The 21812-nt window shown below is 38.0% G+C and overlaps 1 protein-coding gene across 1 annotated transcript in view; it reads right to left on the reverse strand.

The window, feature by feature from the left end:
• The window catches only part of TPRG1 (tumor protein p63 regulated 1), a gene marked incomplete at both ends in the record, with an annotated part of 141194 nt that extends 120352 nt beyond the window's left edge, over positions 1-20842 (reverse strand). Inside the window, 2 exons of the mRNA XM_080696299.1 lie at positions 10777-10868; positions 20621-20842. Of these exons, the coding sequence (XP_080552425.1) occupies positions 10777-10868; positions 20621-20842 (314 nt within the window). The remainder of the gene's footprint in view (positions 1-10776; positions 10869-20620) is intronic.
• Between the last annotated feature and the right edge of the window lie 970 nt (positions 20843-21812).

The following is a 21812-nucleotide window of genomic DNA, read 5'->3' on the forward strand; positions in this document are numbered from 1 at the left end:
GTCCCTGGGTTCAATTCCCACCAATCAGAATGCTTTCTTTACAGTGCGCACAATGAACTACACTCTTCACAGGAAGGGAGGTAAGACTATTCTCTTTGGGTTGGTATGTAATAGTTCTGTGGACCTGGTAACCTTTGTTATCCCGTAAGACAGAAAAGTCTAAGCCAGTAGCGAAGAAGCAAAAGCACTGAAAATAGTGGAAACCAGGTGCAAACAATCAGAAGGCCAAGGCATAGGACCAAGAATTTGGGAGGACAGCAGGCAGTTTGATTTGAGTGATAGAATTTCTAAAGGGCTATAATGGTAAACAGAGCTGGAGTGGGCGATTCATTCATGACATGGAGAGTCATAAGAATGCAGCAGAATTGTGAGAGGACCACAGAGTCCACAGACCACGAGCATGAGTGGAATCTGGCAAGCGCTTCTCAAGTTTTACTGTGCACAGGAATGCCGTGACAAGGCATGGTATGTTCAGCAGGTCTGGGGAGAGGCCCAAAGTGAACAATGCTGACAAGATTCTAAGGGCTGCCAGTGCTGCTGATCCCAGGACCACAGCTGTGGTAGCAGAGTCTAGAATACATATAACTGTGTGGAAATGAATGAGGTTGAGTATAGGATGCAGTTTAGAATGTTAATTTGCATTGTAGTGGTGTGTGTGTGTGTGTGTGTGTGTGTGTGTGTGTGTGTGTGTGTGATGCTGGGGATTTAATCCAGGAGCATTCTACCTCTAAGCTACACCTTCAGTCCTATTTTGTTTTATTTTATTTTTTAATCTTAAAACATGATCTCACTAAGTTGCTGAGGGCCTTGATAAGTTGCTGATAACCTGCTATCCTCCTGTCTCAGCTTCCCAAATACTGAGACTACAGGTGTGCAACACCATGCCTGATGCATAGTACTTTTATTCTTCAATTCTTTATAACTATGAAGAATTAGAAAATTAGAAATGCCCTATTTACAGGCTTGTTTTTTGCTTTTTAACCTGTTAATTATTGTTAGCAATATTTTTTCATTACAGAATTAACTCAGCAATCTTTATAACAAGATAAAAGTGTGTTTGGTCTCAGTCTATGAGCATCAGTCACTATCCCCGACTCATATCTGACTTTTTTAGTTGTTTCTGGGAAAAGACTAAATAAAGTCAAATGAACAACATAAGCCAGAGAAAGAGCTGGGGAGGAAAAGAGGAAAAGGTCTCTGAACTGCCCCATGACCTTTCTCCCTGCAAACAAAAGACAATCGACAAATAAACCAGACGCAGGCACAAAGATCATTTAACCAATCTAAACTGCAGTGAAGGCTGTGTCGGGAGATGAGAAATCACAAAAGGCAGTGAGCACAGTGTAATGAGAAGACAACGAGGCTGGGAGAAAGGTGTCAGGAAGCCGAGCTCTCCCGTGACCCTGAATAAGTGGTTGACCCTGGACAGGTCATTCAATCTCTGGATTTCTTCATCCATAAAATAAAGTCAATAGTTCCTCCCAGCCTTGGCTCACGTGTCTATTGGAGGAGAGGAGGAGAAAAAGTGACCACATGGAGCCCTGCTTTGGGGATCTGTGGAATCCAGAGAGGCTGCTCTGGCCCCAGAAGACATTTCTAGCTCCCTGGTTCCCAATATTGCCTTGTCTCCCAGGCTATCTTTGTTTCTGTTTAAAGAACTTGGAGAGTTCTTTCTTCTGGGAAATCCTTTTAAATTAATCAAAAATGGCCTACACACTTCCACTTACCCCACCATGTCTGGGAAGCAGACTTCTCATTTTTCAAACATGTTTCTGCCAAGGGTACCACAGACAGCTGTGCAGGGCATTCCAATTATGAAAGGGTTGGCCCTCACCCCTGATGAGGCTGTGGGATAATAGCAAGGTGCACATGGGATCTTTGCACAATGGTGAAAGGACAGTTGTAGCAAAAGCCAGGGCAGCATAATAGGTTGAAGCCTTATCTCTGCTACTTGAGAGCCCCTGTGCTCCTCTGAGCCTCGATCCTTCATCTACGATCCAGAGGTAATGCTTCTCACCCTAGACCATTGCTACGCAGATTAAATAAGGAAGAGCACTTTTAAGCTACAGAGTGCTATAGAAATGTTACTTGTTATTTTTATCAAAGATAAATGCAAGCTGGGCATGGAGGCGCAGTCTTGTAATCCCAGCATTTGGGAGGCTGAGACCAAAGAATCATGGTTCGTGGACAGCCTCAGCTACTTAGTGAGGCCCTCCGTAACTTAGTGAGACCCTGTTTCAAAATAAAGAATAAAAAATAGGGAAGGAGGTGTAGCTTGGAGGACAAATGCCCCTGGGTTCCATCCCCAGACCCGCAAATAAAATAAAAATTAAAATAAAAATAAAAGAGCCGGGCGTGGTGGCACACACTTGTAATCCCCGTGCATGGGAGGCGGAGACAGGAGGATCACACAGGTTCTTAGCCAGTCGCGCTGGTTTAAGAGACCCTGTTTCAAAAAATATAAAATAGGTCTGGGAGTGTGGCCCGGAGGTAGAAGGGCTTCCAGGAACCCCAGTACCACCAAAAAAAAGAAAGAAAGAAAGAAAGAAAGAAAGAAAGAAAGAAAGAAAGAAAGAAAGAAAGAAAGAAAGAAAGAGAGAAAGAAAGGAAGGAAGGAAAAATGCAGATGTTTCATATATTTTCATGCCTCTTTCCAAAAGTAAATTCCTTTTTTTTTCTTCAGTACTGGGGATGGAACCCCGTTCCAATCTACACCCCCAGCCCTATTTTTTATTCTTTATTTTGAGACAGGGTCTCACTGCGTTGCAAAGGGCCTAAGTAGCTGAGGCTGGCTACAAACTGCGATCCTCCTGTCTCAGCCTCTCAAATGCTGGGATTTCAAGTGTGCGCCACCACACCAGGCTTTTTGTTTTTTGTTTTTCAATGTTTTTTCTTTTCTTTAAATTTTTTATTGGTGCATTATAATCAAATATCTTAATGGAGTACAATATGGTAGATTGTTACTCTACCCCTCTAACAGATACTCCTTACTTTTTTTGTTCTTTTGTACTAGGGATAGAACCCAGAGGCATTCTACCTCTGAGCTACACCCCAGCCCTTTGTTTTAAAACAAGGTCTTTCTAGGTTGCTAAGAGTCTTATTAAGTTGCTCAAGTTGGTCTGGAACATGTTATCCTTTTATTTCAGCCTCCCAATTCCTGGAATTACAGGTGTGCTCCACCCTGCCCAGCCCCTTACTCAATTTTAAAAGAAAACAGTGTGAAAAAATTTGTTAAATAATAGGTAAACAATTGAGTAACTTTATAAAAACTACATTGTACCCAAGATAAATACAAAAAAAAACTGAAGGAAGGACAATTTATAGGTTATCAAAATTATATGCATTATATCTTTTATAAAAATGTATGGACAGCACTTAACACAACACTTGATATATTTTAAATGCTCAACAAATCTTATTATTAAAATATAACAATATTTAGCAAAATGACATGATAAAAACTGGAGCAATATAAACAAAATTAATAAGATAATGTGGTTTTTCACGTATGATAAAAACAAATTTTGCTAGTTAAGAAAAATGTAGCCAGATGTGGTGGCACATGCCTGTAATTCTAGTACTTGGGAGGCTGAGACAGGAGGATTACAGATTCAAGTAAGATCTTGTTTCAAAATAAAAAAATTTTAAAAGACCTAGAGGTGAAGTTTAATGGCAGAATGCCCTTGAGTTCAATCTCCAGTAACACAAAAAAAAGAAAGAAAAAAAAAGTAAACCTACCCAGGTTCATGAATCTGTGCTGATAGAACCTAGCATATCCAGAATTCAAATCCAACTCTTCAGATTCCAAATTCAATCCACTTTCTATAACACCAGGCTATTCTCTCAGTTCCACTTTGATTCTACGGTGTGTGTGTCTAACATAGAAGCCTAATTGGATTTTACTTATTTACTATACCAGAATCCTGAAATAGAAACTGGGTGGGTTGGAGGAAAATAAAGAATGGAACATATTCTAAGTGTATTTTACAAAGATGAAGAGCAAGAATTACTTGATCCCAGCCACCAGAGGCAAGCATACTCATCTATGAACAAGAGGAGTAAGAATGACAAATCCCCCCCCAGCACTTCACCATCTCCTCCTGCCTCCTAAACCACTAGACGAAACATCTCAAAGTACATTGTGCTGAAGAAACACTTCATTGCCATCATTCTTTCTGAGGTTCCATAGAGTGTCAAGATGTCCTTCTTGGTGTTGGCTTAATGGATCACTTCTAAAAGCATATATACAATTTCTTTAAAGTGTGCTTTTTCAAAAGGGCCAAGAAAGAGAGTGAGGAGGTAAGGTTGAAATAAGCACTTTTGCCTTTACAGCTCTAGAGGCATATAAATATCCTTTAATGTACTGGGCTAAAGGCCTGATTCCTAACACAATTTATAATTGTTTCAGCTGATTTGGGATCTAGCTAGGATCCGGGTTTTATGACTGTACCTCTCCAATTCTCTTTTTTGGCTTCTTTGTTTATGTTTCGCATCTTTCCCCAAATGCTTTCAAAGTGCTTTTTCTAATTTTACTGGATAATATGTCCATATTACACCATAAAATAGTTCAACTGAATTAATTTGGACGCCATCCCTTGGAAGAGAGATTTACTGTTCATTTCTTTTTATGCCTTTAGCCTCTATAGAAGGCACTACAATAAAGAACTAGCATGCCAGACTTATTATCCATCTTGCAAAATTACTTTTGAAGATAGTATCTGGGCTTATATGTGGGACTCCCTATTCAGCCTCTCCATGTGCATGTTCTATGGACACCTCAGATACATATTTTCCATAACTGCAATAAAAAATATTCTGTGACAGAGAGTGGCAAAATTGTATAGAGGAATAAGCGATACTGTGTGCACAAAGTATGCTCTACAGTGTTTGTCCCATAGTTGCCCCTCAATATAGTAGAATTATCATTTCCTTCTAAGTCTGGAAGAGTGGTCCAGTCAACCCACTCAGACAAAATCTAAGTGTTGCCTTAGATTCTCCTTACAGACAATAATACACAAAGATCCACAAAGCACACTGTGTCTGTTACGAATTTATTGATTCTCAGCTCCAAATGAACCCTTCAATATATGTTCTATGATGAACAATGAAATACCTATTAGTATTTCTTTTAAAGAGAGTACCATGTTAATCTTTTGCAGTAGAGGGCACCAGAGAGATACCACGGGAGGAAGAGGCTTTTTGTCATTTCTAGCCTGGAGTCAGGGTCACCAAGATGAGTGAGAAGAGCTAGAGGAGTTTTCCTCAGCCACAGGTCCAGAAAACAGTCCCTCTACCACCTCACAGCCTCCAACTGGCTATAGGAATGTTTTCATCATTGCCTGCACAGACTTTGTCCACTCATCAATAAAAAGGGGAACTTTTAATGAGTTGAGTAATAGTTTTTGAATGTGTGAATGTACTACTACCTCATTTTTTATGCTATTACAATGTAAAAGCTACATTTATTTATTTATTTATTTTTATTTTTTTTATTTATTTTTTTTTTTTTTTTTTTTTGGTGGTGGTACTGGGGTTCCTGGAAGCCCTTCTACCTCTGGGCTACACTCCCAGACCTATTTTATTTTTGGAAACAGGGTCTTTTAAGCCAGTGTGGCTGGCTTCGAACCTGCGCGATCCTCCTGTCTCTACCTCCCAAGCGTGGGGATTACAAGCGTGCGCCACCACGCCCAGCCTATTTTTTTTTTTTTTTATTTTTAAACAGAGTCTCACTCAGTTACAAAGGGCCTCACTAAGTAGCTGAGGCTGTCTGCAAATCCGGATTCTCCTGTCTCAGCCTCCCAAGTATTGGGATTACAAGCATGAGCCACCATGCCTGGCACACTTTTAAATTTTGTCTATATCATTAATTTATCCTCACTTTCTTAACTTTAGACAATCAACAAAACAACAAATCAAGATATTAAGCTCCAATTTGTGGTGTTTGCCAATTTCCATGGTGTAAATGTTGCCACTGTAGCCAAATTGAAGCTGCCAATATGCGATCACTTAGGAAGAGATGTGATGTAGCATAGCAGAACATAGAATTTCCACTATACAAACAAAATGAACAAAAATAACCCCAACAGCACGTACAACAGTATAATAAAAGAAAGTGGTTTTTCCATGTTACTTTAAGTTTATCTAATGAAAATTATACATGTTAATTTTAATATTTAACAACTGACTTATAAAATTTGTACAATTTATGAATTACCTTTCATGGACAAGTTCAAAAACAACTTCAGTAACCACTATATTAGATCCGCAGTGATGCTGTACAAGTGTCTAGGTTGTTACTCAATATTCTACCCTTTTATTTATCCTTCATATTTCAAACATATACAGATCAAAAACTGTGATCCACAATTTCATTTTGACAAAGCTCTGATAATGGCAGATGTGTTTCAAACTCATTCTGTGGCAAAACCAGGTCTGAACTAAGCAAATAGTCATTTAACTAAATAGTTTTGCTTATACTATTGTGTGTGTCTGTGATTGAGAATTGACAGCCCAGAGGCATTCTACCTCCCAGCTACAACCCCATCTCCATTTTATTTTTATTTGAAACAGGGTCTTGCTTGACTGCTGAGAATCTTACTACTCGCTCAGGCTGTCTTCAACCCTGCAATTCTTCTGTCTCAGTCTTCCAAGTACTAGGATTAGAAATCATATGCCATCATACCCTACCTTATTTATATTATTTTGAATTGCATCCAAGTGTTTTTCCTTCCAAAAAAAATAAATGTACTTAATTATGAGGGATAGGAGACTCTCTTATAACTTTTCCTGGGGCACAAAATAGATATCATGCGTTTTGTTTTATTTTTCTATAATCCCAAGAATTTCAGTTCTAATTCACATCTGATCCCAAATATTTAAGACAAGGAATCGCAAGCATATTATGATCTTCATAAAATGTAAATATATTTGTATTTTTCTTTTTTCTTTTTCTTTTTTTGTGGGTCTGGGAGTGGAACCCAGGGGCATTCGACCTCTGAGCTACAACCCCTGCCCTACTTTTTATTCTTTATTTTGAAACCGGGTCTCACTGAGTTGCAGAGGGCCTCACTAAGTAGCTGAGGCTGTCTGCGAACCGTGGATCCTTCAGTCTCAGCCTCCTGAACTCTGGGATTACAAGCGTGCGCCACCATGCCCGGCCCTATATTTGTATTTTTCAACCTTTAGTGCCTCTCTATCACTTATGGAATAGACTATACATTCTTTAACATGATGTACAAAGCTCATATACACTTCTCCAGTCTTTTCTCCTGAAAAGTCCCACGTTGCCCTCCTCATAAAACTATTTTTAGGAGTCTGAAAAATCATGACTAAAAACTGAACTGAGTTAACCAATCAGCCCACATCTACATCGTACACCCTTTTAAAAAGAATCTGAACTCAATTAGTTGCAAAGCTCCTACAGAAGTGTTGTCCATCTTCCTTGCTTTATCACACACATATTCCCCATCTGGCCATTTTTTATTCCCTACTCTCCCCACTCTCCTTTTTTGTTTCTTTTGGTACTGGAAATTGAACCTAGAAGGATTCTATCTTAAATTAAACCCCTACCCTTATTTTTTTTTTTAATTTTTGAAACAGGGTCTCACTAAGTTGCTAAAGGTCTCACTATTGCTGAGACTGGCCTTGAACCTGCCATTCTTCTGTCTCAGCCTCAGAAGTAACAGGATTACAGGCATTCACCATCATGCCTGGCCCGGCCCCACCTTTCACTTCTCATTTATAAAATGGCAGTCAAAAGCCATCAAGGCTTATATGGAGTTATAGCACATTCACAAGTGTGAAAATACTTTTTAATGTGCCATGTGCATTAAACGACCTTTTACTTTCATCATTCTGAAACTATAATCCTTATTTGAAATCAGATACGCTTTGGATTTCTAGATGAGCAGCCAAAGCTAGCTCATCTCCATAGAAGGGGCTCAAAGTCTGTGTGCATGAAGCCCAGTAATTTATATTATACACGAAAGTGTTAGGAAGGGGGTCTTGTGTGATTAGTGGGATTAAAGAAGTCTGTCTATATTAAAGCTCCTATAATCCATGAGACCTGAATGGATGGGTCTTTACTTGTTATACTTATTGTTGTTTATTTTCCTTTTCCCCTATTAATGTACTTCAGTCTCTAAAAAAACAAACAAAAAGGCTTGTGAAAGGTCATCCAAAGCTTCTATAAACAGTCTTCTCAAAAAAATTTTAAAAAAGTTACTCCTTTTTCAGACAAGGAAGCCTCTCTTCCTATACTTAATCATTTTAACAATCATGGTGACTATCTTACAACTATCAGTACTTTTCATTGCACAACACATCACTTAACCATCTACAAGGTTTATGTAGACTAGAAAGGAAAGTAGCACATTCTCACCATGGTAGAAATGATGGAACTCAAAACCTTTTATGAAAGTTGGGGAGTTGGAGTTAGAGGATTTGAGCAGAAAGGCAAAACTAAAAAGAATACCAAAGAACTATCAATTAAAGAAGAGATGAAGCCGAGCATGGTGGTGCACACTTGTAACTCCAGTACTTGGGAGCCTGAGACAGGAGGATTGCACAGGTTCAAAGCCAGCCTCAGCTACTTAGTGAGGCTCTCAGCAACTTAGTGAGACCCTGTTTCCAAATGAAATAGAAAATAGCTCTAGGAGTGTAGCTCGAAAGTAGAAAACCTCTGGGTTCCATCCCCAGCACCACAAAAAAAAAAAAAGAAAGAAAGAAAAAGAAGAAGAGATGAGTTCCAAAGTACAAAGGAAGAAGGTCTGAAAGCGAGCAAGCAAATATGATGTCATGAAATTCCATGTGTGCAGGCTACATCCTCTATTGCTGTTTTTAATTTAGGTAGGTACCAAAAAACCAGAGAAACAGAAAATGATTTTCCAGATATGCCTTATGCACTTCAAAGCTCCCTGTTATGTTCAGATCAGGGTTCAACAGCTTAGATTTTTGGGGCACAGCTGTTTATATTTAAACTAATGATTTACTAAAATGAATAATTATTCATTGCTAATCATTCTAGTTAATGTTAAATTACACACCCAGAATTTTGATGCTAAGCTTCAATGCAGATTACACAATCTGATTTATCTTTAGAATATTTACAGATCTTTATAATCACCAAACAAAAATCAAAAAACAAGCAGAAAGGCATATCCTTATACAAATAAAACAATTAAGATGCACAATAGTAATAAAATTGCTGTTTCTATGATAAGAGAACTCAAACACAGACACAACTGGATTTTGAGAGATGATATTTGTGCATTTCTCCATGTATGTTCAAGCAAATTAGGTTGGCATTTACTTTTGATTGGGCTTCCAGTATCTATGTAGACATCTGCCCTGATCTAGGCAAACTTTTCATTTGATGAAGTCAGATTTCACTCTGTGTATAGAGATTGGGGAGTGGAGAATGAAATGAAGATAGGTCAAAGAAAATTAGTGAAAAATCTGATTTATAGACTGCTTTTCATTAGAGCTAATTCAGAAATGATGGAGATGTACAGGATGTAAATGAAACTAGACATGACTAGAAAAGGAAGAAATAGTAGAGGTATGAGGAGAAGTCTTTTACAAGTAGCCAGTGCTTGGACTAGAGGAGAGACTCTAATGGCTATTGAAAATCCTGTGTGCCAGGCACTTTGCAAAGAACGTACCAACATTATCCCATTTAGTCCTCTCAGGACCTCTTCAGATACTTATTATTTTCTCTGTTTTGTGGATAAAGAAACAACAGCTCCAAATTGACAGACAAGTTGATTTTCAAAAGTTAATTTCATTAATTCTGGGATTCTGCTTGAAATAATAGTATAAAATGGTGATAGGTCAGGTGATCTTGTTTATTTGCCTACTAATTGAGGAATTTGTTTTGTGGTCCTGGATAGCTCAACTTTTAAGTATTGCCCTCCTGAAACTCAATGCTAAGCTGCTCAGCGAAATGATCTTCTCTCAGGGCATAGAAATCATTAAGCAACTCTGCTGGATTCTCGGGAATCAGGTTACCAAGCCAGAAAATGGAATTTACTGAACACATTAGGTATCTGAGATGAGTACTTTAATCACATTATCTATTTAATATTATGGATTCAGTAATAAAAAAGAGTTTTCTCTTTTTCTTATAATGTGTCTTATACTTCTTATTGTAGAAACCATAGAATTACTAATATTCGCTGGGTAGAAAAGTCATCATCTCCACGACGGCATTTACAATGAAACCACTCATCACCAAGGTAAGCCTTGGTGGGGGCTGAATTTGGGCAGTAATTAAAATAAGGACTTGCCTGTTAGACTTGGTTTAACTTCCTGAGGTGGCCTGTCTTCCCTATATTGCATGATTTTCCTGGCATTGCTGCTTATATGATGTGCATAAGTAAAATTTAAATGATATATGTGGACCTTATCTATCCCCTCTCCTACTCTTCCTTATTACTTCATCTATTATGGAATGATGAGTTGCACAGTTGGTTATAGAGAGAGTTCTTGTAATGGAGAGAGATGGGAACTAGTCAGTGAAAGCAATGCTGCATGCTTGACTCAAGGTTGTGATAGTGATGGCTGAGGGAGAGGACCAGTCCAGACAAGAGTAACCAAATGTGGCCATTCTGTCTGCCATGGAACACAAGAAAACCCTTCTTCTTCACTGGATAAACCAAACAATTATCTGATATAACAACCAGAAGACGTCCTATCACAGGTTCATCTCTTACTTTGCTACAGTGAAGTCGAGAGTACTATATTTACACTACCCATCACTTGGACATAGCTACTCACTCTGTCAAGAGCCAGAAGCCTTGAATGGTCTCTCCGGAGGTCTCAGCTACCTGGCCTTTCAAGTCTTCCATGGCAGTCTCAATGGCCCCTGGCTAAGTGGAAGGAGAAAATATCTAGTTTAGAGAAGATTCAGGCTATTTTGTGCTTATAATTAGAATATCCCAGCAGTTCTTCCAGAAAGCTCAACAGAAAAGATACATTTCTTGCAGTTGTCCTTTATTGCCTGACAGAAGATTTAGTCTGGGTTGACCTAAGTTGCTTTCTTTGGGAGAACAAAAGCAATCCAAGTTTTTCTCAAAACTTCTCATAAAAATGAGACAACCATTTTTCAGAGAGCCAGTTTTTTCCCCCAAAACAAGTATATCAGTAAATTAAAAATATTTAATACTCTATACATTTTCAAATTATACCTTTCTCTCTTCAGAGAGCACATGTCAATGAAATACAAAATAGCACCTTTTTTCTAATGTTCTGACCATAAATGTTAGTTCATCCTGGGAGATGAATTATTTTTGTCTCCTTGCTTCACTTTCTTTGGACTTCTTTAAACAAGTTTCCTACATATGAAACAAGGTCTAGCTTAAAGATTTATTGGCACCTGTCTTTACAGATTGATGATACCTGCTCATAAATTCTTTAGCTCAATGATTCGTGTGTGTGTGTGTGTGTGTGTGTGACAGAGAGAGAGAGGAGAGAGAGAGAGAGAAAGAAAGAGAAATCTAAGAGCATTCTACCTCTGAGCTACACCCCCAGCACAGCTTCATTTATTTATTAATTTATTTATTATTTATGTATTTATTTTGAAGCAAGATCTCACTAAGTTTCTGAAGACTTTGCTTAGTTGCTAAAGCTGGCTTCAAACCTGAGTTCCTCCTGACTCAGCCTTCCAAGTACTTGGATTACAGGCATGCACCACTGTACCTGGCCCCATGATTGTTAAACTTCAATGTACTTCCAGGCATGGTGGCTCATGCTTGTAATCCCAACATTTGGGAAGCTAAGACAGGAGGATTGCAGTTCAAAGACAGCCTCATCTACTTAGTGAGGCCCTTTGCAACTCAGTGAGACCCTTTTTCAAAATAAAGAATAAACAATAGGGCTGGGGGTGTAGCTTGAAGGTAGAATACTTCTGGGTTCCATCCCTAGTGCTGCAAAAACAAACAACAACAAAAAGGAATTACCTGGAGTATGTTAAAACACAGATTTCTTAGATCACCCCTAGAGTTTCTTATTAAGTTCATTTGGGTCAGGAGTTAGAGATTTTGCACATTTAACAAGTTCCCAGGTGATGCTGATAGTGTGAGAATGGTGCTTTGAGAACCAATGATATTCAGCAGTTATTCTCAGTCCTTAGCCATAGAGCAGATCCACCAGATAGCTTTTAAAAAATTGTAACATCCCAGCTGCAAGTATGCCAGAAATTCAGTGAATGCAGCTTCTGTATAAGTATATCAGAATTTTTAAATCATCCTATAGTATCCCTATGTCCAACCAAGACTGAAAACTATTTTAACCCAGGACATGTCAAGTCTAAGTCATTTCTTTTTAGCAACAAGGAAACTAGCAACAGGATGGGGAATTAATTGCCAAGATCACTCAGTCAGGACATGAGTCAAGCCAGGTATAGTGGTGAACGCTTGTAATTTCAACATTTGGGAGGCTAAGACATGAGAATCACGGTTCGCAGACAGCCTCAGCTACTTAGTGAGGCCCTTTGCAAGTCAGTGAGACCCTGTTTCAAAATAAAGAATAAAAAAGAGGGCTGGGGATGTAGCTTGGAGTTAAAATGTCCCTGGGTTCCATCCCTATTACCTAAAAAAAAAAAAAAAAAAATCAGACCTTTCCTTTTTAAGTCTATAACACAATGCTGACTTCATTCTCAACACTAGGCTGCATGAGTAATAAGTAAGTGGCAATATCTCATGTATATTCTCTGTATAATAGGAGGTTAGAGCCAATCACCTAACCTCCTGTAAATGCCAACACTCCTAATGCTCCTACCATGAGACCATTCTCTGGAACTCATTCAAATACCTCTTCCTCCAGGAAGTAGGATGGTTATAGAATTTTCATGTGCATGTTTCCTTTACCTTTCATTGTTGTTTGGTATTAATTAGTTAATTAATTAATTTGGTATTTGGAATTGAACCCAGGGGTAGTCTTTCCTCTGAGCTATACCTTAAGCATTTTATTTTTAGAGTCTTGCTAAGTTGCTGACGCTGGTCTTGAAACCGAAATTCTCCTGTCTCATCCTCCCAAGTACTGGAATTGTACCTATGTGCCACTACACCCAGATATCCTCTATCTCTAATAAAAAAAGCTTTGAAACATTTTGGTCACACTATCCATTCATCAAAAAAAAAAAAAAATGTTATGTGAGAATCCACACATGCAAAACAAGAGCGGAGTTGCTTTGCTTGAAGTGAGAGTAGATGGTAGTCACCTGCTTAGCTCCTCTCCACAGCCCAAGCCATCCTAGAAGAAACAACAAAAGTGAAGGACCTGGACTCTTATTCCTGATCCATCACAGGTTAATTATGTGACTTTAACCAATTATGTGGCTTTCCTGGACATCTATTTCTTAATTTGTGAGAGAGTAGACTGGACTAATCCAAAACTTTCCGAGCCAAATTGATGATTCAAACTTTCTGTAAATCATTAAGAAAATATGACCCTAGACCTTGTAGCAAAAGACTGGGATTCTGTCATTTTAACAAGCTTCTCATTGAGTTGGGTAGTTAGCCAGGGGACTGAGTGACTTTTGATGCTATCATCATCTGCTGTTGGATAAAGAATTGTCAGCAAGTTAATATGCCCCCCCATGCTTGCTGAAGCCTGTGTGTTGTGAAATCAGTAACTTCTGAAACATCAGTAAAATGTGCCTTGAACTCCTGCTGACAGAGAAGGCTGTGCCAACATCACTCACTCCCAGTGGCCCTGCAAGCAAGGCTAAGCACCCTGGAGGTAAATTCCCTAGGATCTCCTGAGCTTCCTCCCCTCAGCCAACTTCAGCCCTCAGTGTTATTTAGCTCTACCAGCCATACTGTCATCTAAAAATATAAGGCTTTCTTTGATGACTAAACCTGGGTATTTTTCTCTTTCTCTGTATTCATATAATTTTGGCCTCATGAATATAACTCAGTAAGTCTAATACTTTTCAGAAAAATAAATTTAAGTGGAGGTGAAGAATAATGAAATAATCCTAAAATAAGCATTTTGTTGAACGCTTTTATGCCAGGCATTTTGCCAAAAATATGTGAAGATGAAAATAATAATGTAGAATATTTCAAAACCTCACTTATCTTCCCTATGGAAAGTAATTGGCAAAACCTATCAAGATGAAAAATGATCTATCCTTTAATCCAGATATTCATTCCATCTCTGTGAAGTCATACTTCAGAAATTCTTATGAATGTGCAAATGGCACATGTATAAAGTGTTCTTTTCAGACTTATTTGTGGATAGAAAAATTGGGGGAAAAACACAAATATCTATCCATAGGGTACTAGTTACATACATTATGATATATATTCATGCAGAGTTATTGGGTATAAAAAGAATGATGAAATCTGTGCTGATAAGGAAAGATTTCAAAAGTACTTATCAAGTGAAAGACAAAAATGATCAGAATAGCTGGTAAAATAGGCTACCTTCCGTGTAGAAAGAAGGCAAGGAGATAAGAACCAGTATTCCTATTTGCTTATATATGCCTAAAGTAACCCTAGAAGGATCTGTAGAAACTATTATCAGTGGTTTCTTATCATTTGGGAAAAAATGTGATGAAAACAGAAGGAAGAAGTGATGTTTTACTGTACACCTTTTTAAAAAATTAAATGCTAAAAATAAAGTAATTCTTGATCAAGTTGGTTGGTGGCCTCTGAGTTACTTCTTTGTTTTCATTGTCTGTTCTTCTTACCTTCAGTGAGAATATTGGCCAAACCCTTATAGAACGCAGAAGGTAGAGGTGCCTCCATAGAGAATTCACTTGTCTACATTTTATTACTATTAATTACTATTATAGATTAACTTCAGCCATTTAGTATGAACAACAAAATGAAAACAAATGTTCAAGCACTTTGACTCTTGCCCAGGACACTGAGGTTAAATTCCAGCCTTCTCATGGCTGTGGAATGCATAGTAAGTCATCAGCTTCCTCTACATTTATATGTTGTGACATAGATAAAATCATAATAACTGGATTAAAACTATTGAGAAATGCCATGAAAACTATATACAAAAATTTGGTAAACACTGAATCAAAAAAGCTTTATCATTAGTATCATTATTTATAATGTCCAATATAAGAAAAATTAGTCATACCAGAATTGGGGGTCAAAGGTTTAGTTCAATTGAATAATTAGCTTCGAGGCTTATTGGGGACTAAGACAAACAGGAAGACATGGTCGAATAGTAGTTACAAGCCAGTGTGGTGACACATGCCTATAATCCCGGTACTTGGGAGGAGGCTGAGACAAGAAGATCACAGGTATGAGACCAGCCTTAGCAAATTATAAAGACTCATGAACTAAAGAGGACCCCATTACAAAATAAAAAAAAAAAAAACTAAAAAGGGCTCATGGTGTAACTCAGAGTTAGAATGCCCCTATGTTAAACTTTCTAGTACCACTCAGAAACTAGTAGGTACAAAACATCTGATATAACACAATAAGCAATATTGTCTCTTGCAGTAGCACTGAATAGCTTCAGTCAAGCAAACCTACTCAGAAAATTCTGAACACATATGTATTTTTTCTTTGCATTTTTTTGAGCTAGACTAGCCCAAAGTCAGTAGTCACACAAACAGTACCCACATCTAAACATCACTTTTTGTGTGTGTGTGTGTGTGTGTGTGGTGCTGGCTTTCTACCTCTGGGCTATACTCCCAGACCTATTTTCTATTTTATTTGGAAATAGGGTCTCACTAAGTTGCTGAGAGCCTCGCTAAGTAGCTGAGGCTGACGTCGAACTTGTGTGATCCATCTGTCTCAGCCTCCCAAGCGCGGGGATTACAGGCGTGTGCCACCATGTCCAGCCAGTACCCACATCCAAACTAATGTTTTCAATGTAATGAGCTCCTTAGTTGGATAGTAAGAGGAGGAGGTGGTGTAGAATGTTCTTGGGGACTGAGATGCTCAGATTCCTCCTGCGAATATCATCACAGCCAGACAGCGATCACTGTGCAATAAACACATAAGGTGAGAAAATCAGCTCTAAATCAGAGGTGATTTGTAATGGCAAAGCAAGTTTGTCTTTCCCACAACATGAACACAATTCATCTTATCACATTCCTGTTAAGGGTTGGCTCTCTAAAAGAAAAAGCATCTTTTATCACAATCTTCAAGGAATTTCAGTGTAAGGAGGGGAGTTAAGAAACCTCTTTCCCAGTGAGGTATCTATTTTCTAGACTCGAAAGAAGCTCACACAGGCAATGACAATAAGACTAATAAATGTATTTGTTCCCAATATGAGAGCAAGACACAGGGAACCCTGGAGCAAGAGAAGAAGGGAAAGGAAAGAGTATGAAAGCCAAATTAGTGTCATGGAAGCAATGACATCTCGCTACACAATGGGAAGTCCTAAAGCTGCTTATTAAACTCTCGTTGCTCACAATAGAACACAGGGCTATAAAAAGGCCATGGGGAACCATTAATTAAATATTAAAAGATCAAATAGTTTTAGTCCTATTAGTTTGTATGTAATTTACATTCTCAAGTACAAATTTAGAGATAATTCCCCATCCCGAATCGCTTTCTACTTGCTGATAAGGTATCTGCAAATATAGAGTCCTATAGGGAGTTTAAAAATATCTCTCCCCATGTGGATTAAGTATTGTTCCTTTCATAAGGAGTTGCTTTTGAATACAGTCTCTACAACCAAGATGATTATATTATACCTCAAGTTATTAGCCTTGAGGGATACTTTTGTTCAGAGAAGGCACTAAGCCTTTTTTAGATATGTCTGAGCAATAATAGGGATGAACTAAAACAGGAGGAAAAGGTTATCCAGGCATACTGATGGCAAGTGGTTTAGATCTTTATTTCTGTGACCTTGGATTCATTTTCCAAGGTAATAGTGTAGAGTGGAGTCCTGGCTTCCAGGCCTACTTTCTAGTCCTGCCATAGTCCTAAGGTTGCTGACTGACCTTGAACAAGTAACACCTTCTTTGTGTGCCTCCAAGGTAGATTAGATATTCTTCAAAACCCTCTAGCACTGACTAAGTTAGAGGGGCACAGTTTTAGTAAGTAAAGAAAAGGCTTGAAGCCTGAGAGAAGAAAGTAACTTTCTGGATTAACCATTAAAGAACACAAGAGAGGCCAGGCTGATTTCTTTCATATTCAGACACACGAACTAACGTTTAAGATGAAGAAGCTAAAATTACCTTTTATTTGTAAAAAAAAAAAAAAAACTAATTTATATTTCCATATCAGCTATCATTTTGCAAATCCAACTTGAAACTCACATAACTGATCCTTACCGTTTATAACACTGTATATCTATTCCCAGCACCTGAGAAACTGTCATTCTGCCACATAAAGTCAAGGAATAACTTTCCTTCCCAATTTAAATGACATAAGCTGGAAAAAATATAAAAATCTAAATATTCAACATAAATTAAATTGTAGTATATCTTCACAGTGGGATATTTAAATTATTAAAAAGTATGTTATAGGGTTGAGGATGTTTCTCAGTGACAGAGTTCTTACCTATCATGTTAGATGCCCTTGGTTGCATTTTTGACAGTCAGACATACACACGCACACACACACACACACACACACACACACACACACACACAATGACATAGGAAGTAATATTGAGCACATAATCCAATTTTTACACAACAAATTGTATATGTAATAAAGCAAGTAAAAGGAAAATATGTACACCCAAATGTATAAGAATACATCCAATACATTTTAGTTAACTTTGAGTAGTAAAATTACGGTCATTTTTATTTTGTTTATCCACATTTCCTAATTTTTCATCAATAAAATATTTCATGTGCAATGACTTAAAATATTTTAATGAAATAAAATGCTTAGCCAAGAAATTTTTCACTCATTTGCTGTTTCTTAGTTTATTAGTTATTTATTGAAATTTCATTTTAGTTACCTTAAGTTCAGTTGTGCAAGGTAGGAAGAACAGCTGATTTGTAGTCAGAACATTCAGAATCTAGAAGCCAAATGTGGTGGCATATGGCTGTAATCCCAGTTCTTGGGGGCTGAGACAGGAGAATCACAGGTTCAAGGCCAGTCTCAGCCATTTAGCAAGACCTTCAGCAACTTACAGATATCCTGTTTGAGCTCAAAGATAGAATGAGTTCAATCCCCAGTACCCCTCCCCCCCAAATCTAGCTGTAGCCCTTCTACAAATAGTATGTAACTTGTACAGGTGACTTTCCTTTGAAACTTCAACATGCTTCCTCTTAACAAAAAGATAATAATCTCTACCCTGCCTACATTACAGTGCAATTCCAGATGACCAAGTAAATAAAGGATGTGAATTTATCATATAAGCCACACAGAGCCACAAAAATAAAAGCATCATGTAAATATGTAATAATATAGGATTTGGATTGGTTCAATTTAGCTGAGCTGAAACTACAATTTATAGAATTGCCTTTCCTCTATATTTTCAAATTAGAGTTAGCTATAAGAGACTCTAGTGAGCTGGGTACAGTGGCACAAACCTGCAATCCCAGTACTTGGAAGACTGAGACCAGAGGATTGCAAGTTTAAGGCAAGTGTGTGGTAATTTAGTGAGATGTGCTTCAGAATGAGGCCCTTTGCAACTCAATGACTCTGTTTCAAAAAATAAAGAATAAGCCGGGCGTGGTGGCGCATGCTTATAATTCTGGCACTTGGGAGGCGGAGACAGGTGGATAACGCAGGTTTGAAGCCAGCCTCGCTGTCTTAAGTGACTCTGTTTCCAAATAAAAATATAAAATAGGTCTGGGAGTATAGCCCGGAGGTAGAAGGGTTCCATTCCCAGTATCAGCAAAGAAAATAAAAATAAAAATAATAAATATGGCTGGGGGTATAGCTCAGAGGTAGAATGCCTCTGGGTTCCATCCCCAGTACTACAACATTTTTTTAATTAATAAATAAAAATGACAAAGAATGTAGCTCAGTTGTAGAGCACTCCTGGGTTCAATCTCCAGTGCCACACACACACACACACACACACACACACACACACACACACACACATCTGTGTCATATTCAAAAGGCAGGAATAAAATAGCCACCATTTTCCTTACTTAAAATCAGTGCAGCTCCTCCCACATGTGGCAGCTCATGTTCATGCAAACTACCTCCCTGATAACAAGGGGCAGCACCTGAACCTGCACCTCCTTTCATTGCTATCTCACTTCCTCCATACAATTTTCCTACTCCTGGGCTGTCTAAGTATGCTGCTTAGTGGCAAAGGTCACCAGCTTCTAAGAGTGACTCACTTCAAGATTGGAGTTGGTAGAATGAGAAATGCATTCTGATTTTTCTTTGTTCATGAGTTCTACCTTATCAAGAGGAATTCCTGTTTTGCCATACTATTTTACACTCTTCATTAGTCCCTATCCTCTTCACAACTACCAACTGGTAGACCTACACCAACTTCAGACCCCTCACCAGATGTATGGACATCTTGACACAGAATATTCCACCAGCTCTCACAATTGCACCAGCTCCTAATGATACCTCCCTTATTCTATATCATGGCATTACTCTTACTCATCAAACCTTAACATCACCAACATGAAAGATAATAAAACTCTAGAAGATAATTCAATTTTAGTTGCAGTTCTATTTCATAACTGGACTTTGCATATTCAGTAAAGTTCACATATTTTGCAAAACAAACCATATGTTTTACATACTCAAACACACACATAAGATAGCCTACCAGAGCACCATATTAAAACTTTATCTTGAAGATACATGTTTAAGGCTACCGAATCAGGAATCATCAAATAATCAAATCAATTAAAGCTTTGTAAGTCACAAACTCTTTCCCCACATATTTATGATACTGAATTGAAAACATTTTTCAACAACAGATGGGTTTTGTGCATGTGAAAAATGAGGTCTCTGTTATCATATTGCAGTCTTTAATTTCATCTTCAATTGATTGTAGCTAACCACCTCTATGTTAACAAGAACACTGAAGGATTGGAAAAGAAGATCAATAATCAGAAAAGAGAGCTCCATTGGAAGAAATATTAAAAGCACATAAAGCACTCTCCATCCAATCCAAATGCTAGAAGTTTAAAATGTCATTTTTTTGCATCCAAATAGACAAGTCCCATCTTCACCCAGTTACTTTCCAGCTGCCACACAGGTGTGAAAAAACTCAGCTCCAGACTGTAGCTACAGAGCTGCGATTTTAAAGTGCCTGCTTGCACATTGCAGCACTAGCATTCCAGCATCAGTCCTTGAGATTTAGCCATTCTCAGAAACTCTTTCTACTTTTCCAAACAAACAACAGGTTCACAGCTTTATATTCTAGCTGCTATGCTATAGATTCTCTATGCATAAAACATTAGTTCTTTGAGGCCAGATTTAGCATCAACACAGGACTGAAGAGCCAAAGATCCAAATCTAGGGAGGCTGGAGGAATTGCTTCTACTGGATACTATTTGGGTGATCAAACACAGATTTAACTTCTCTGAAGTTTAGATCCTTCATCTGTACATCGGGAAAAAGAAAACCCTCATCACAATTATTGAAGCTATTACCTGAGATCAAAATGTGTAACCACTTCTCAAGATATGTCGTACAGAAATGGATATTAAGACATTTTTAAGGGAGAACTTTTACATAAAATTTAAGATCACCAACAATTTTACCCGTGCAACGAAGTATTTCCGTGAGATATAAGGCTGATGATAAGGATTGGGGTAAAGTGTTGATTTAGTCACACTGGACTGTCTTGAAATCTGCCTCGGCCCGGGGTCCTTGTTTGGGTCCTCCTCTTCCATGGATAGATGAACAGTCTCAGAAGGTTGGTCATCCCCCTCTTGCTTCAAAGACACGGGCTGGAATCCTTCAAAATTCCCAATTATTGACATTTTGTTAGCCTAAAACAAGGGAAGAAGCAATCAACTCCTTAACAAGTTCTCTGTATTCTGGAAATGGCAAAATAAACTATGATGAGCAAAAGACATCCCTGAAACTGACAAATACCCCACAAGTTAATTCACAGAGGCAGATAGGTGAAGTTCAATCACACAGACTTCTAAATACCATCATGACCCTGCAGGGCTATCTACCAGAGAAAAGCAGAGATCTTCTGTACAGAGGAAAGGAGACTAATTTAATCCCGAGGAGACCAGAAGCCAAATGAACATTAAAAAGTAACTCTAGACAATTTCTTCACGATATTTCATAGCATTTCATTTTTGCTTAAATACTTGTCAGACAACAAAGAGATGGGAATTGGGGAAGGGTTAAATGAGTGATGTGTGCATATATGCCTCTACCATCTTGTACCCCATTAAGAAATATGACAACAGTTCACCAATAAAATATTTTAAAAAACAAAAGAAAGGGTCAGAACAATCTAAAAAACACAAAAAAGGAGTTTAAAAGATCATAAATTGGGTGTGGTGGTACATGCTTGTAATTCCAGCATTTGTGAGGCTGAGACAGAAGGATCACTGTTCATGGACAGACTTAGTGGAGCCCTTTGCAATTCAGTGAGACCTTGTTTCAAAATAAAGAATAAAAAATAGGGCTGGGGGTGTAGCTCAGAGGTAGAATGTCCCTGGGTTCCATTTCCAGTACCACAGAAAAAAAAAAAAAAAAGCAAATATAGTGCATCTTCTTGTCTGCTTTCAGGGTTGTAGGATGACAGAGAGCCACTTAGAACTGAACATATTTTATAAAACTTGCTAATTTTGTTTCATCCTAAAAATTTGCTCCAAAGAAATAACTTAGATAAATGACTGAAGACTACTTTATGTGTAATAGAAAAACATTGTATATATTAGCAATTTATACACTCATATAACATATGCCTCCAAAAATATTAGAGTAAAA

Source organism: Muscardinus avellanarius, assembly GCF_963383645.1.
Source record: "Muscardinus avellanarius genome assembly, chromosome: 5".
In the NCBI taxonomy this organism is placed as follows: domain Eukaryota; kingdom Metazoa; phylum Chordata; class Mammalia; order Rodentia; family Gliridae; genus Muscardinus; species Muscardinus avellanarius.